This window comes from Arvicanthis niloticus, chromosome 19 (genome assembly GCF_011762505.2).
Source record: "Arvicanthis niloticus isolate mArvNil1 chromosome 19, mArvNil1.pat.X, whole genome shotgun sequence".
Taxonomy (NCBI): Eukaryota; Metazoa; Chordata; class Mammalia; order Rodentia; family Muridae; genus Arvicanthis; species Arvicanthis niloticus.
In genome coordinates this window covers 42635853-42649797 of record NC_047676.1, presented here as the reverse complement: position 1 = coordinate 42649797, position 13945 = coordinate 42635853, and the positions used below count along the sequence as shown (strand labels likewise).

At 33.9% G+C, this 13945-nt stretch overlaps 1 protein-coding gene across 9 annotated transcripts in view; it reads right to left on the bottom strand.

The window, feature by feature from the left end:
- Gpbp1 (GC-rich promoter binding protein 1) overlaps nt 1-13945 on the bottom strand; it is a 63531-nt gene that overhangs the window by 12952 nt on the left and 36634 nt on the right. For 5 of the 9 annotated variants that reach the window (XM_034523381.2, XM_034523383.2, XM_076916217.1 and 2 more), the window contains 4 exons: nt 11654-11720; nt 2840-3024; nt 1583-1723; nt 270-437 (listed from right to left, as the gene is read on the bottom strand). In XM_034523381.2, the coding sequence (XP_034379272.1) occupies nt 270-437; nt 1583-1723; nt 2840-3024; nt 11654-11720 (561 nt within the window). Of the gene's footprint in view, nt 1-269; nt 438-1582; nt 1724-2839; nt 3025-10622; nt 10683-11653; nt 11721-13945 lie in introns of all 9 variants that reach the window. The other 4 variants (XM_034523380.2, XM_034523382.2, XM_076916216.1 and 1 more) reach the window with 1 other exon arrangement.

The following is a 13945-nucleotide window of genomic DNA, read 5'->3' as shown; positions in this document are numbered from 1 at the left end:
CAAGAGGCAGAGGCAAGCAAGTCTCTGGGTTTGAAGACAGCCTAGTCTACAGAGTGAGTTCTAGGACAGTCTAAATTACACAGAGAAACCTGGTCTATATTAGCCCCTGGAATATCCATCCACACAGAGAAGACAGGAATCTGGTAGCATAGGCTTAGCAGGAGGAAAAGATGAAGTTTTAATTAGAGTTTGTCAAGGTTCTAAATATTTACCCACATAGTTTAAAAATATGTTAATGTCAAATCAAGAATCACTGCAATTTCAATTACCTTCTCTGAGCCAGCATGGCTTTCATCTTCATGCTCCTCTTCTACTCTGTCCCTTTTCAATGCTTTCAAAAATTCACTCTTTTTATCACTGCGCATTCGTGTCAGTTTAGTTAAACGAGGCTGCTGATTAAGTTTGTCAACAGGCGAAGATGAATTTGAACGATTACACTAATGGAAAATTCAGAAATGCTAATAAACAAGTAACCAGGTCAAACACAGTTCACCATAATCACTGTTTCTTATTGTACATTCACTTATAAGGTAAAAACTCATTTTAAAGAATAGTTCAAAGTAAATTAACAATGCTTATTTTTCTTTGACATTAAATGGGTTAACTATGTGACAGCAATTTTCCACAGAAATAAATCATAGTAAGGCTCAATTACTTGCATTAAAGTGAATATTAGAGAGCAATAAACCAGTTAGAAATAGTGATCCTAACAGTAGATTTTTAAGATCCAAAATTCTGCAGATAAGAACATAAATTATATATGGTTTTGATATTGCAATATGGGACATAAAACAGTTTAGTACAAAAATAAAGGTAAGAGTCTTTGATACTCGATTAGTCCCAAAACTCCCTAGTCTGGGTCTCAAAAAATAAAACTACTTGAGCTGCCACATACTCGCATATACTTTTTTTTTTTTGGTTTTTCGAGACAGGGCTTCTCTGTATAGCCTTGGCTGTCCTAGAACTCACTAGGTAGACCAGGCTGGCCTCAAACTCAGAAATCTACCTGCCTCTGCCTCCCAAGTGCTGGGATTAAAGGCGTGCGCCACCACTTCATGTATACCTCTGCTTCTACTGCTCTCTCTAAATCACTGTTACTACTATTAGTGTCCATCACTGTCAAAACAAGAGCATACACATCCACATTCATAGTCAAGGTTTAACCCTAAAGTAAAACTTCCACATGTATCAAATGAAACTACAATTATTTTAACACTTTCTTAACAATTCTTTGTAATGGATGGGTATATATGGGAGTTTCACTATTTTCTCTGTTGTCTAGAATGCTTAGGAATTTAAATTTTTAATTTCTATTCCTCAAAGTATAATGCAAATAAAGTGAGTTGTCTGAACTAAATTCACAGAAGAAAAAAAATGAAATCATCTCATCTTTAATGAATTGTTGTAACTAATAAATTTGTAAACTATCAGAATTTAGTAACTGGGAATCACAACCTATGTCAGGAAGCTAAGAAAGAATGGTCATTTATGAACATGAGCTTCAGACCAACCCTGGACAGCAACACCCTGTCCTTTTACTTTTAAATATATTTCTCAAGAAATGTTCAGTGGCATGGCATACCTCTTTCACTGAATTTGTTGATGGACTAATATTCTTGGCCGTTGACTTAAAAGTATTAAAGTTGCCAACACCGTATGTAGATTCATGAGGAAAAGAAGTCCCGACTTTGTTTTCTTTAGTTTGGCTTTTCCATTGTGTAGGCTAAGAAAAACAGAAGACGCAATCGTTACCAAAAACAAATTTATGAAAACAGAGAAACACTAAGCAATGATTACACATAAATGATAAGTTATTTATATATACTACTTTTACCATCTCTCCATGGTCCTTTGACACTTGTGCCTTTTGTTTTATCTATGTAGCCCACTAGCTAGCCTAGAACTCAAATCAGGCCCCTCAGTGCTAAGATTACAAGTATGAGTTTCTCTACAAGTAAAATAAAGATTTAATATGCCTAAATCTGGGGCTGAAGAGATGACTCAGTGGCTCTTACAGGCAGCTCAAGTTCAGCTCCCAATATCAAAGTCACAATAACCATTAACTCCACAATAGCCTGTAATACCTCTGGCCTCTTCAGGCTCCTGCACATACATGATTTAAAAATAATAAAGGGAACCTAGGTATGGACATGCCTTTAATCTCAGCACTCTAGAGGCAGAGGCTGACCTGTAGATTCTGTAGCCTGACCTACAGAATCTAGGCCAACCACAGCTACATAAAGACCTGTTTCAAAAACACAAACAAAGTAACACTGATAATGATAAAGGGGACTGGTATGATGCTCAGTGGATAAGGCACCTGTTTCTGAACTAATCTGAGTCTAATCCCTGGGAACTACAGGTAGAAGACTTCTAAAAGTTGTCCTCTGACCTTTACCTCTACACTGTAGCACATGTAAACATAAATAACTGCACACAAAATAATGTGACTTGTAAACTAATATATTAATCCTTTTTTTTAGTCTAAATTATGGTTATTTCCAAAACTCAAAAGTGAGGAATTTCCTTTTTGTCTTACAATAAAACTCATTAGCACTTCAAAAACTTACAACTTAGCACCAAGTAAATAGTATAATACATGTAGCAAGCAAATATATACTATTGCATCCAACGGATCAGAAACTTTAAGTTTAATTTTCTCCTCTTAAAATACAGAGGCACTTTAAAAAAGTTTATATGAACAAAGATACTTTTTACAGCAGATGGAGACTACTACAAAAAACAGCAACTGGTCAAAGTGCACAGAATAATTCGGTGTAGTGTGACAATTCACAAATGGGACATCTATAACAAATTTGGCTTGCACACAAGGACTTACTTTTGTAGGTGGAACAGCAGGTTTGGGGACTAAGCCTTTATAAACACTCGGACCAGTTCCATTCTTAACTGGCTGTGACTGGAGGTTTCCTGCTACTGGGAATCCAGATAGCTGTAAGTCTTTTGTATTACCTTTCTTAATGACCAGCATTCTTGGAGTTCTAGATTTAGGATTCGGGGGATATTCTGCATAAATAAAGCACAAAAGTGTTATATACAATTTCAAATTTTAGGATAAAAATCACTCTACCAAATCTTAAAGCATTTTTAAAAAATAGTAATATGAGCTGGTTTGGGGCTGAAATAATTAATCTGAGTAAATCAAATTACAGACTAAGAAATAAGGCTAAAATATAATCTTATAAAATATAAGAAGTCGGTAATGCTTACTAATGTAGATAACTGCAGGTTAGAAGATATAAATGGAAAACCAGAATTAAAATGTATACATTTTTCTCTTATTAAAAAAAAGCAATCTGCAAACTTCATGCTAATGATCAAGGCTTACAATACAAAAGCTCTAGTTTCCCCTTATGCTAGTCTTAAAATTTTGTCAAAATTTCCTATTTTTTAATCCTTTCATTATACTAACAAACTCATAATCAATGAGCAAGGACCAACAGTTCCAATATTTCTAAATGTCTATTAATCAACTATAAGTTAAAAATATAGTTTTCATAATACGAATTCATTAAAATAATTAACAGTCCATCTAATTATAAAATAAGACATCATATTATGTGAGATCAGGTCAACCAACTCAGTTTTCTAAAACTAGTATTAGGAATAACTAGTATATAAAGGGTTTTTTTTTCCCCAAGACTACTGTACTTGCTAAAAGTATGAAACGTTTTCCCTGGAATTTAATCAGTTTGTATGTATAAACAAACAGATGTTATACATACTTATCATTATCACAATGAAGTATATTCTACATTCCTTATTAAAATTTCTACAAGTTACCAGTTTCACAATTAAAAAATTTACAATGGTTAACTTAGATATAATAGTTAACTTAGACCAAAAATCCCTAAAATAAATCTAAATTAAAATTAGCTCAGAATACTAATGACATACTTTATGAATGTATCAACTAGGTAGACATTTGTGCTGATACCCTGTCCCCAAACTACCAACTTCTTATCATGGTAACAAAATTGTAAGGACTCCTAGGGAAACTTGGAAGGACTCAGTTCATCTAAGACTCCAAAAGATTAATTGATGTTTCATATACTGCCATGCAGACATGTGTAAATAAAGGCTTAGAACAAAATGAGGGACACCTTACCAAATATCAAATATATGTTGAATTATTAGGAAAAATTTCCCATAAGTTTTGGTACCTTAAAGACCTAATGGCTTGAAAAAAGTACCCTCACACATTTAAGAACAAAGAAAATTGAAAATATAGTTCTAATGAGTATATTATTATACATTGAAAAAAAAACAAAAATAAAAATGAAGATCTAAAATACAGAATAACAAATACTAGACACTCAACTGGTTTAGTAATTCTTAGAAAACTATGTAATAGTGTGAACAAACTACTAATAATAAAAAATTAAGAAAAGCCCAGGCTCTTAGCTGGATATGGTTGGTGGCTAAGGCAGAGTTTGGGCCTGCTTGTGCTACAATTGAGACACTGCTAGATTCCTCCTACCAAAAAGGTTCTTGAAGACTATCGTGATGGCATTTATGGTCCCAACACTTTAAAAAAGGAGACAGGAGATTGCTTGTGTTTAGGAGTACCAAACTGGTTAACACAGTAAGATCTCATCTCACAACAGGGGGAGGAAAATTCCTGGCTGTCCATGGTTGGGAGTCAGTGCTCTCAAAAGGGGAGAAAGAAGTTGGAATTATATAAGACAATGTCTTAGGCTAGAATTTTAAGTAGCATCAAGTATAATGTGAGGCATAACTGATTTTTTTTACAAAATACAATTGACTTTAAAGATTTTAGACGCCGGGCGGTGGTGGCGCACGCCTTTAATCCCAGCACTTGGGAGGCAGAGGCAGGTGGATTTCTGAGTTCGAGGCCACCCTGGTCTACAGAGTGAGTTCCAGGACAGCCAGGGCTACACAGAGAAACCCTGTCTCAAAAAACAAAAAAAAAAAAAAAAAAAAAAAAAAAAAAGATTTTAGACATCAGGCTTTGAAACAGGAGCATTTCAATCAGTACTGATGAGATCTAAGTTCATCTTCCTTCCCTCAGACATTCTTTTATATTAAGCTACTTACATTAAGTTAACCAATAAGCTATATAGAAGCAGAGGTGCAAAAGAGTGATCAATAAACACTGCCAAAGGAAGATGTGAAGGGAAGATTCAGTTTAGAATGGGCACAGAGATGTATAACAGCTGAGAATGATCTAATAATCTGCCCTGTGGACTCTCAGAAGCAGTGAAATAAAATGAAAATGTCAAGATATGATGGAACTAAAACAGAATTTATCCAGCCAAAATTACATAATTCACAACCTAGTCTCTGTGTTTAAACAAGAAAGTGGTTTGACAAAAGTTAAAAACATATGAACAAATAAAATGTATAAATATGTCATATTTAAAATATGATTTTAAAACACAAACAAGATGGGTGTGGTGGTTGGTACATGCAGCGGGAGAGACAGGATAGACAGAAAAGAAAGAAAGATGGAGGAAGAGAAAGACAATCCAGATTCCGTCACAGGTAGCTATGACTATCTTGGTGGGCAGTTTATATCAATATCAATTGGTTCTGAGTTCATCATGTGGACGTTTTGTGGAGTGAGAATTTACTGATATAAATCTGACTGATAAATTACAAGCCTCTAGAGTTTTGATTTTACCTGGTTAGGGGGATTTATGACACCTAACCACAGGGAGCAGATAGCTGGGACTGTGGGCAGAGTCCGCAGAAAGAGAACCACAAGATGGGCGGTCGCTGCATAGGGCTACCACTACAAGTACATGCCTGAATGCCCAAGGCTTGAGAAGTTGAGGAAAAGGCACAAGGTTCAGTCAGCATGCACTGCATACTGAGACCCTAACTCCAAAAAGGAGTGTGTGGGATAAGAACAGTAGGAGGCAGAAAAGACAGAATATACATATAAATTCGCTTTTGCTTTGGTTTGGTTTTGAGCCTCAACTTGATTCTGACTACAAATTTCACCTTTCCTAAAACTGGATTCCTTGAACCAAGAAATATGCTGGCTGTTTCTTCAATGAGGTCCTCAGTGAAAAGAATGATGGACTGTCCTATAAAGAACAAATGTGAAGCCTAAGAAATCACTCTCAAGAAGACTAAGCAGCAAAAGAGATGACAAAAGTCCCAGAAGAGGATAAGGAATTAAAAGTGAAGAGAAGCAAATACTGTGTTATGTTTTACAAATATATTAAGTATCATGATACAGAGAAAAATAGGATTGTGTACATGATTATCAAACTCTAATACTAACTTCTAAGTAGATCTAATCATATTGTACAACTTTATAGAGTTGGTCTTTCACTTATAAAAAGCAGTCTTGTCTCATAAATTTTTGGTATTTAAATAACATACAAAATACACACAAAAAAGGATATGCTATCTTCAGAACAGCAAGCAACAACTCAAAAAGGTACGATTTTTCCTAGAACTTAATGTTAACATTTAAGAGTTTTTAAAAAGGCCATGCAGTGGTGGCACATGCCTTTAATTCCAGCACCTGGGAGGCAGAGGCAGGTACATCATTGTGAATTGGAGGTCAAACAGGACTGTTACACAGAGAAACCCTGTCTCAAAGAAACAAAAACAAACAAAAAGAAAAAAACATTATAATAAAAATATGTAAAGGCCCACATGTATCCTATAAAGCTATTCTGAATAAACTATACAAACATTGCCCAGTTAAGAAAATCTTTTTGAGACCAGTGAGATAACTCAGCAAGTAAGAACACTAGTCACCACACCTGACAAACTGAGTTTTAATTCCCATGGATCTACATATTGGAAAAACAGAAGTGACTTCTACAAGCTGTCCCTCTAACCTCTACATGCACCACTGCCATTTGTACACACCAACCAAAAAATAATAAATTTTTTGTTTACTATTAAAAATAAAAAGTGCAATTCTTTAAAAGAAGCTCTCATAGGGACTAGAGAGATAGATGGCTCAGTGGGTCAGAGAGCTCACTATGCAACCATGAAGACCAAAGTTCAAACCCTTAATATCTACATCAAGTTGATGTGACCCCATGTGTGTCTATAATCCCAGCATTGTGGGGAGCAGAGACAAGAGGACCGCTGGCTCTTATTGGCTGCCTGCACTGCTACAGATTCAGTGAGGTAACCTGCCTCAAATAATGTGAAGAATAACAAAGCAGAAAGCCCACATTCTATTCTGGTCTCTGTGGCCAAGTTTGGACCTAACCTGGGCACACTAACACTCCCAACACTCTTATTGAAACAATGACCTGTAAGTAACGGGAAGGAGTGATAGACAAATTTTAATTTGTACAGCTACATTCATTTTATACTATTTTATTGTTTGTCTCTTTACATTAGTTCCCAACTCCTATAAGCATTAAAGTTTTAGATTCAAATATCTCGGATCTTTGTCAACTGCTAAACTTTTTTGTTTTTGTTTTTGTTTTTGTTTTTGGAGACAGGTTTTCTCTGTGTAGTCCTGGCTGTCCTGGAACTCACTCTGTAGACCAGGCTGGCCTCGAACTCAGAAATCTACCTGCCTCTGCCTCTCAAGTGCTGGGATCAAAGGTGTGCGCCACCGCTGCCCAGCATCAACTGTTAAACTTAATGAACTTCCTTCCATTCAAGAACTCTGAAAGCAAATGTGTTTGAAATTTTCATATCATTTCCTACTAGCCTCCTAAATAACTAATTTTACAGTAAGTGACTTATTACTGTCTTGTCATGTATACCTTCTTTATACGTATCAATGCAAAAATTAGGTTTTAATTTTTTTTTTAATACAAAGACACTAGTAGGGGAAAACTGGCTAAATTTTTCAAGAAAAATCAGAACATTGCTTCAAATAATAAACTCAAGTAGTTGACACAGGAAGACTGAGCATTTGAAGAAAACCTGATTACAGACCTTGAACATTTCAATTCATTGACCATATCTTTGTCTTTCAATTTCGTCTTCATAGAGTTACCCACCGAACACAATCTGATTCTATCACTGTATTTATTACTTCCTTTCTAGTCTACTACCTATAAGTTTCATTTTTGCCTTTTAATGATTCTATAATTCCTTTCACTTATACGATGTGAACAAAGCAATTGATATTGACCGCTTGTGTCATGATAAAAGACTTCTGGGTAAGAAAACAAAAGCAGTAATTTTGTGTTTTGTGATCATCCTCATCTTTCAGATAAGGGAATTAACTCAAAAATAAAGAAATTAAGTTATCTATCGTGTATCTAAATAACCAGTACAAGATAATGCTAGGACCTAGATCTAGTTGATTCCAAAGCCAGTGGTCTTAACAACTATACTGATAAAAATAATGGAAATCCAGATATTCACATATCAGTTATTTTCAAAATGATTAGTATTCTTAACTAAAAATATTATCCGAAGGTCCAGGTAAAAAACTTGCAATGTATTTATTTCCAAGTTGAGCCAAGGCTAGCACTGAGTTGAGGCTACTTTAAATTCCTGTCTTAATAGAAGGGTCAATTTTAATGTATAAATGCACAAAGTAATAGTAAGTAGCATTTGAAGTACATTTTCAAAATAATTTCAATTTTCCAGTGACAATATATCATACTCCAAAGAATCTGTATCAACCAATTAAATTAAATTTCTATTGTGAACTTATTTTAACAGAGAAAAACAATCTACTAAAGATGACATCTTTAAAAAAAAAAAAACATAAAACACTGGGTTTTGCTGGGTTTGACTGTTCCTATTTAAAAATCTGTTTTGATCTGCAGCTGTTTTAATCAGTCAAGTTTACATTCGTATCAACAGACATGGTGACTTTCCTTTAATGAGATCTCCTGCTTTATTCATATAAAGAATACATATAAAGAATACACTTAAAGATACTTCACAAGCCACGTGAATACACCTATAATTACAGAGCTTCAAAAATAGAAGCAGAAAGATCAGCAGAAGTCAAGCCTTAACATAAGTAAGGGCAAAAGGGATTAAACTAGATTACAACTGTGTGCCACCATTCCCAACTAAACAAGTTATTTGGTTGTTCCTGACAAAAGATTTACTTTCAAGTTGTCCACTCAGTCTTAAAACTGCTCAATTCCCTTTTTCTTACGATGTTAAATTTTTCACTGCTTTTATACAAGACAGATAGTAGAGGAATATATTTCAATACTCAAGCAAAATGATCCATCACCATAATACTATTTCATTCCTCAATCTGTACACTTCAGGCTATGTTCCAGTTCTCTAGTTAATGATAAAATGAGGTTTTGGGGAGTTTTGTTTTGATTTTGAGTGGTGGTGGTGAGACTGGTCGCTAATATGTTTTAGTTTAGAAGGCTAAAGCTTTTAATAATGTGCCTTATACTAAAAAGTACTATGCCAGCTATGAGCAAAAAAAAAAAAAAAAAATCACAGATGGTCATCATATAATTACATACAAATATAAATGTTGACCAGGAGACTCAATTAATTAAAAAATTATTCTTCCATGACTTAAGACCAATCCTGGTAATATGCTATTGGCATATAGCAGTCATTAGGACTTCTGAAAATTGCAACATCTATTGACAGCCACTCTATCCTCAGTTGCTTGCACATACATACTCAGCTTTCTTTCTCCTTCCTTGTTCATCAACTCTCAAAGTAACACAAATATTTTAAAATTCCCAGCTACACATTGCCAAGTATATTGAATTGCTATTTTAGCATCTTGCTATAAAGAAAATAGATATTACTTAATAGTCATTAACCTTTTTCACCAAATACAGCTTTGATACAAGTTAAGACAAAAAAACCATGGAAGTCCTAAGTATATAAGCTTGAATGCAGATGTCCCCAATAAAGCCAGCTAAATCCTAAGTAAAAATAACTTTACTAACTTTATTTTAAATAACTTAATTACCCTCAAGTTGTTTTCAAATTTGAGTATTACATTAAGAATAGCCCATTTGCAATTGACAAAGTCATAGTTTGGGAAACATTTTTTTTTTACTTTGTAAATACTAAATTTTTGTTAGTAAATTTTTGCTTACCTGGTTGTATCATTAGAAAAGTTCTACTGAAGTCTTTGCTAAAATCCTTTCCTCTTCCTCAGGAACATAGCTACTCTAAATGTTGCAATGAGGAAAAGCATACTTGGGAACCCAGGGTATAAATGAAAAAGGAATAGAGTGCAGTGCGATACAATGAAGAGTTTCATTGTCTTCCTATGGGAAGCACTCAAAATTTAACCATTAACCATTCCACAATTAACCTTTTATTTTTAATGCAGACACATATCTTAGTTCACATAAACAAGAATTTACCTCCCCTTTAAATATCTTTTCAACTAGGTTCAAAATCTTTAAACCAACTGAGAAACAACAAAACCAAAATCTTTATATACATTTAGTCTAGTTTTCAAAGCTGTCTTTGTCTTTAAATCATATCTAAGATTAAGTCAACCAAGGACAGTACCACAATAGTATCTTATAGTTTATATGACAAATGTTGACATTCATGATTTTTAAAATTTACTTGCATTCCACTAAAATTCAAATCATCCCTAATTTCTTAGAGAGTCTATTTAACACTTTTCAGGTGATTCTATACTCTTATGCAATCAGTTGTTCCCAGAAAAACTGAATAATAAGGAAACATACCTAAGAGAGGAGCTTGGGAGATTTTTTTGGTTGGGTATGTGTGTGTCTGGGCGTGTAGGCCTGGGGAGAGTGGCAGAAATACTAATTTGCAATACAGAAAAAACAATGCCATTCACATGGTTCTAACAAAAATGTATGACCACCCCCTCCCCCACCCTCAAAAGACATTAAGAGGGAGAGCAAAAGAAAACAAAGTAATTCCCCAGTTTCACCCCATAAATATAATTAAGACAAGAACGGAAAGTGGCAAAGTTTAAAATAATGCCGTTATCATTAGGACTAGCATGCTCTCATAAGCCACAATCCTTCTATATAGTAGGTTGTTGGTTTTCAATTTAAATATTACAAATGAACATGTCTACATGTTTTAAAATGGATAGCACTTTTAACGTGGTATCAAATTCAAGTTTATTTTTCAGAAATCTTATAAAAACTTCATTATTTTAAACTTCACTTAATCTTTTAAAAGCTTTCTAATTTGTACTATGAGTGCACTTTTTTCTATATTATCAAATTAAACTCAGCAGTTTTAAAAGGGAGTTATTTGCCAGAAACTTGTTAATCTTAAAAAAAAACTGTATCAAATAATTTCAAATGTAGACTAAAGAAAAATCTATACAATTAAACAGTCTATATACAACCAATTTCATATATAAAGATTAATTTCATATTACAATGACTAAAAGTACTTATTTTCCAAATTAGCCAAATTTTAATTATACAAAACTAAAAATTTAACTATATATATTAAATTGATGGAGATTATTAGGCTGCTCTCAAAACTTCATTAACTACAAATAATTCTCAAAAAGATCAAATACATAGTCACTAGCATGTGTAAATTAAGTATTTCAAATCAAATTTATACCCAGTCTTTCCTTTAAAAGGTATTACTTCGGTAGCTAAGCACATCAAATGCAGTTATTAAAGTGTTTTACTGTACCCTATTCTGTAAAATTCTTTTTTAAAAAAAGAGAACCTAAAAATACAATATATTCTATCCCTCAAAAATTAAATAAAACATTACTTACCCCATACACCCGCAGCTAAAGATTTATTCTGATTTGGTTCTCTCTCATATTCAGGATTTAATGATGGCTAAAAAAGAAATTAAATTTTAAAATGTAACAGGGTATATAAGAGTTCTACATATCAAGGATCTTTTAAAATAATCAGTTATATATTTTATAACTGGTGAACATGAATTAGCTATACTAACTAATTCTCCATAAATTTTGTGTTCAATTTTCTCTGCAAACCATTGCTAGTTGGAGACAAAGAGAATCTTTATCTTTATCTAACTGCCTGAGAAATATATGGAATAAAGTGGAGAACACAGACACAAGGGCTGGAATGTAGCATAACGGTGGAGTGCTGGTCTAATACATGGCAGGCCCCGAGTTATATTCAACACTACCAAAAGACAAAAAACCCAAAGAACCCAGATTTAATATTTAACTCAGGGCCTGGCCAACCTATAGCAGCTGCTATTTAGGAAGTGTAGGAAATAATGACTTTAGTCAAGTAGTTCAAGGCAGGCTGATCAAGAGAGCAGTGAATGAAAACCCCCAGACAGAAGTATAATACTTTCTTCACTATAAAAAGTTATGACCAATGAGATGAAAATTATACTATATGTCAATTCTATAAGGTGTTGTCTCAATAGACTGGTTCTGTTAAAACCTACATTCTGAACACATGGGATGATGAAGCAAGAGAATTCAGAGTGCCATCCCAAGTACATAATAAGATTAAGGACAGTCTGGGATATGTGAGAGAGCCTGTCTCAAAGAAATAATAGAAGTAAATAGGATGGGATACTACTCAGCTTTTTCTGTAACCTGCATAAACCCTGTCTCAATAAGTAACAGAAAGAAACGCACACATTCTCAAAGCAAAGTATAAAATGTTTTCAAGGGATGTTAGGTATTACTCAAAAGACATAAAAAGCATTAATGAGTACTCTAAAGCTAACCTTGGGAGATGTTTACACTCTAGAATCCTAAGACCAGGTTACTACCTGGCAACACAGCCTGTTTTCCTTAAGAAAAATACTTAAGATGAGTAAAATGAACCCAGGTACAAATTTTTTTAAATATACACAGAAATAAAATATTATTAGCCCACAACCAGTATAACTAATTCCTTCACAGAAACTAAAACAGAAATAAGTTTGTTGGCTATATTTCCTTTTAATTATACTATAGCATTAAATACGATAAATTACGTAGTTTATAAATATATTTGCACATATACATATACAGTGCTAATATTCCATGACTGAAATTATAATAACTGATTACCACTATCTTAAAACTGGAGGTGAGGGGATGAGAAAATAGCATTTGGGGTAAGGTGTTTTTATTTTGGGCAGAATTAAAACAGGGTCTCATTCTGCTGTAGCCCTGGCTAGCCTACAACTCAATTTGTAGACCAAACTGACCTCAAACTAAGAAGTGAGCCTGCCTCTGCTACCATGCCAGGCAGTCATTAGTTTTTACTAAAAGCTTATTTACTATGTATGTTTACAGAGCTAACAATTTAGTATTGGATAAACAAATGGTACAAGTAACATTATAAGGACTGAACAGAGTGTCTTTGCATATTTAGAAATTCTCTCTCCCCTCTCCCCCACTTCCTCCCTTTCCCCACACCTCTCTAAACAAAAGGCTCAATAAAAAGGCCCGCAATTTGAAAAAGAGAGAAGACTGTTTACATTGAATAAGGGGGAAATTATATAATTTTTATTATGATCCCATAAAACACACACACACACTTTTTTAAAGAGCTTATAATATGCTATGTGTTTAATTCACTATATTGCTTAATGTATTGTGAGAGAACACTATTATTCCCAGTCTGATTGTTTAAGTTAAATTTTATGGTGATTATGAAGTGGAAAAACAAACCATTCAAATAGTAAGGTACAGAAACTTTCACTGTTACTTGGTAATAATATCTAAAACAAATCAATTACTTTTCATTTTTTTGTAAGCACTCCCCTGCCAAGTCCAATATGTCTACTTTTTCCCTTCAGCTACCTGAAATACAGCCAAAAAAATATCCAAATACCTTATCTTCAGTTATCAAAGCTTCCAATCAAAGCATTACATTTAGAAACTAAAATCCTTTACACTAGACTCAACCTTTCTTCCCGGGTTTTAATTTTAGTGGTGCTGGGGACTGAACCAGGGCCCATAGGAGAAGCACATGTCCTACCAGAGCTACATATACTCCTAGTTTCACAGTGCTGACAAGGCTTGTTTCTGATCAATTAATTCCCAGATTCAATGTTACATAGAAGACTCTTGACTTCCCTAACC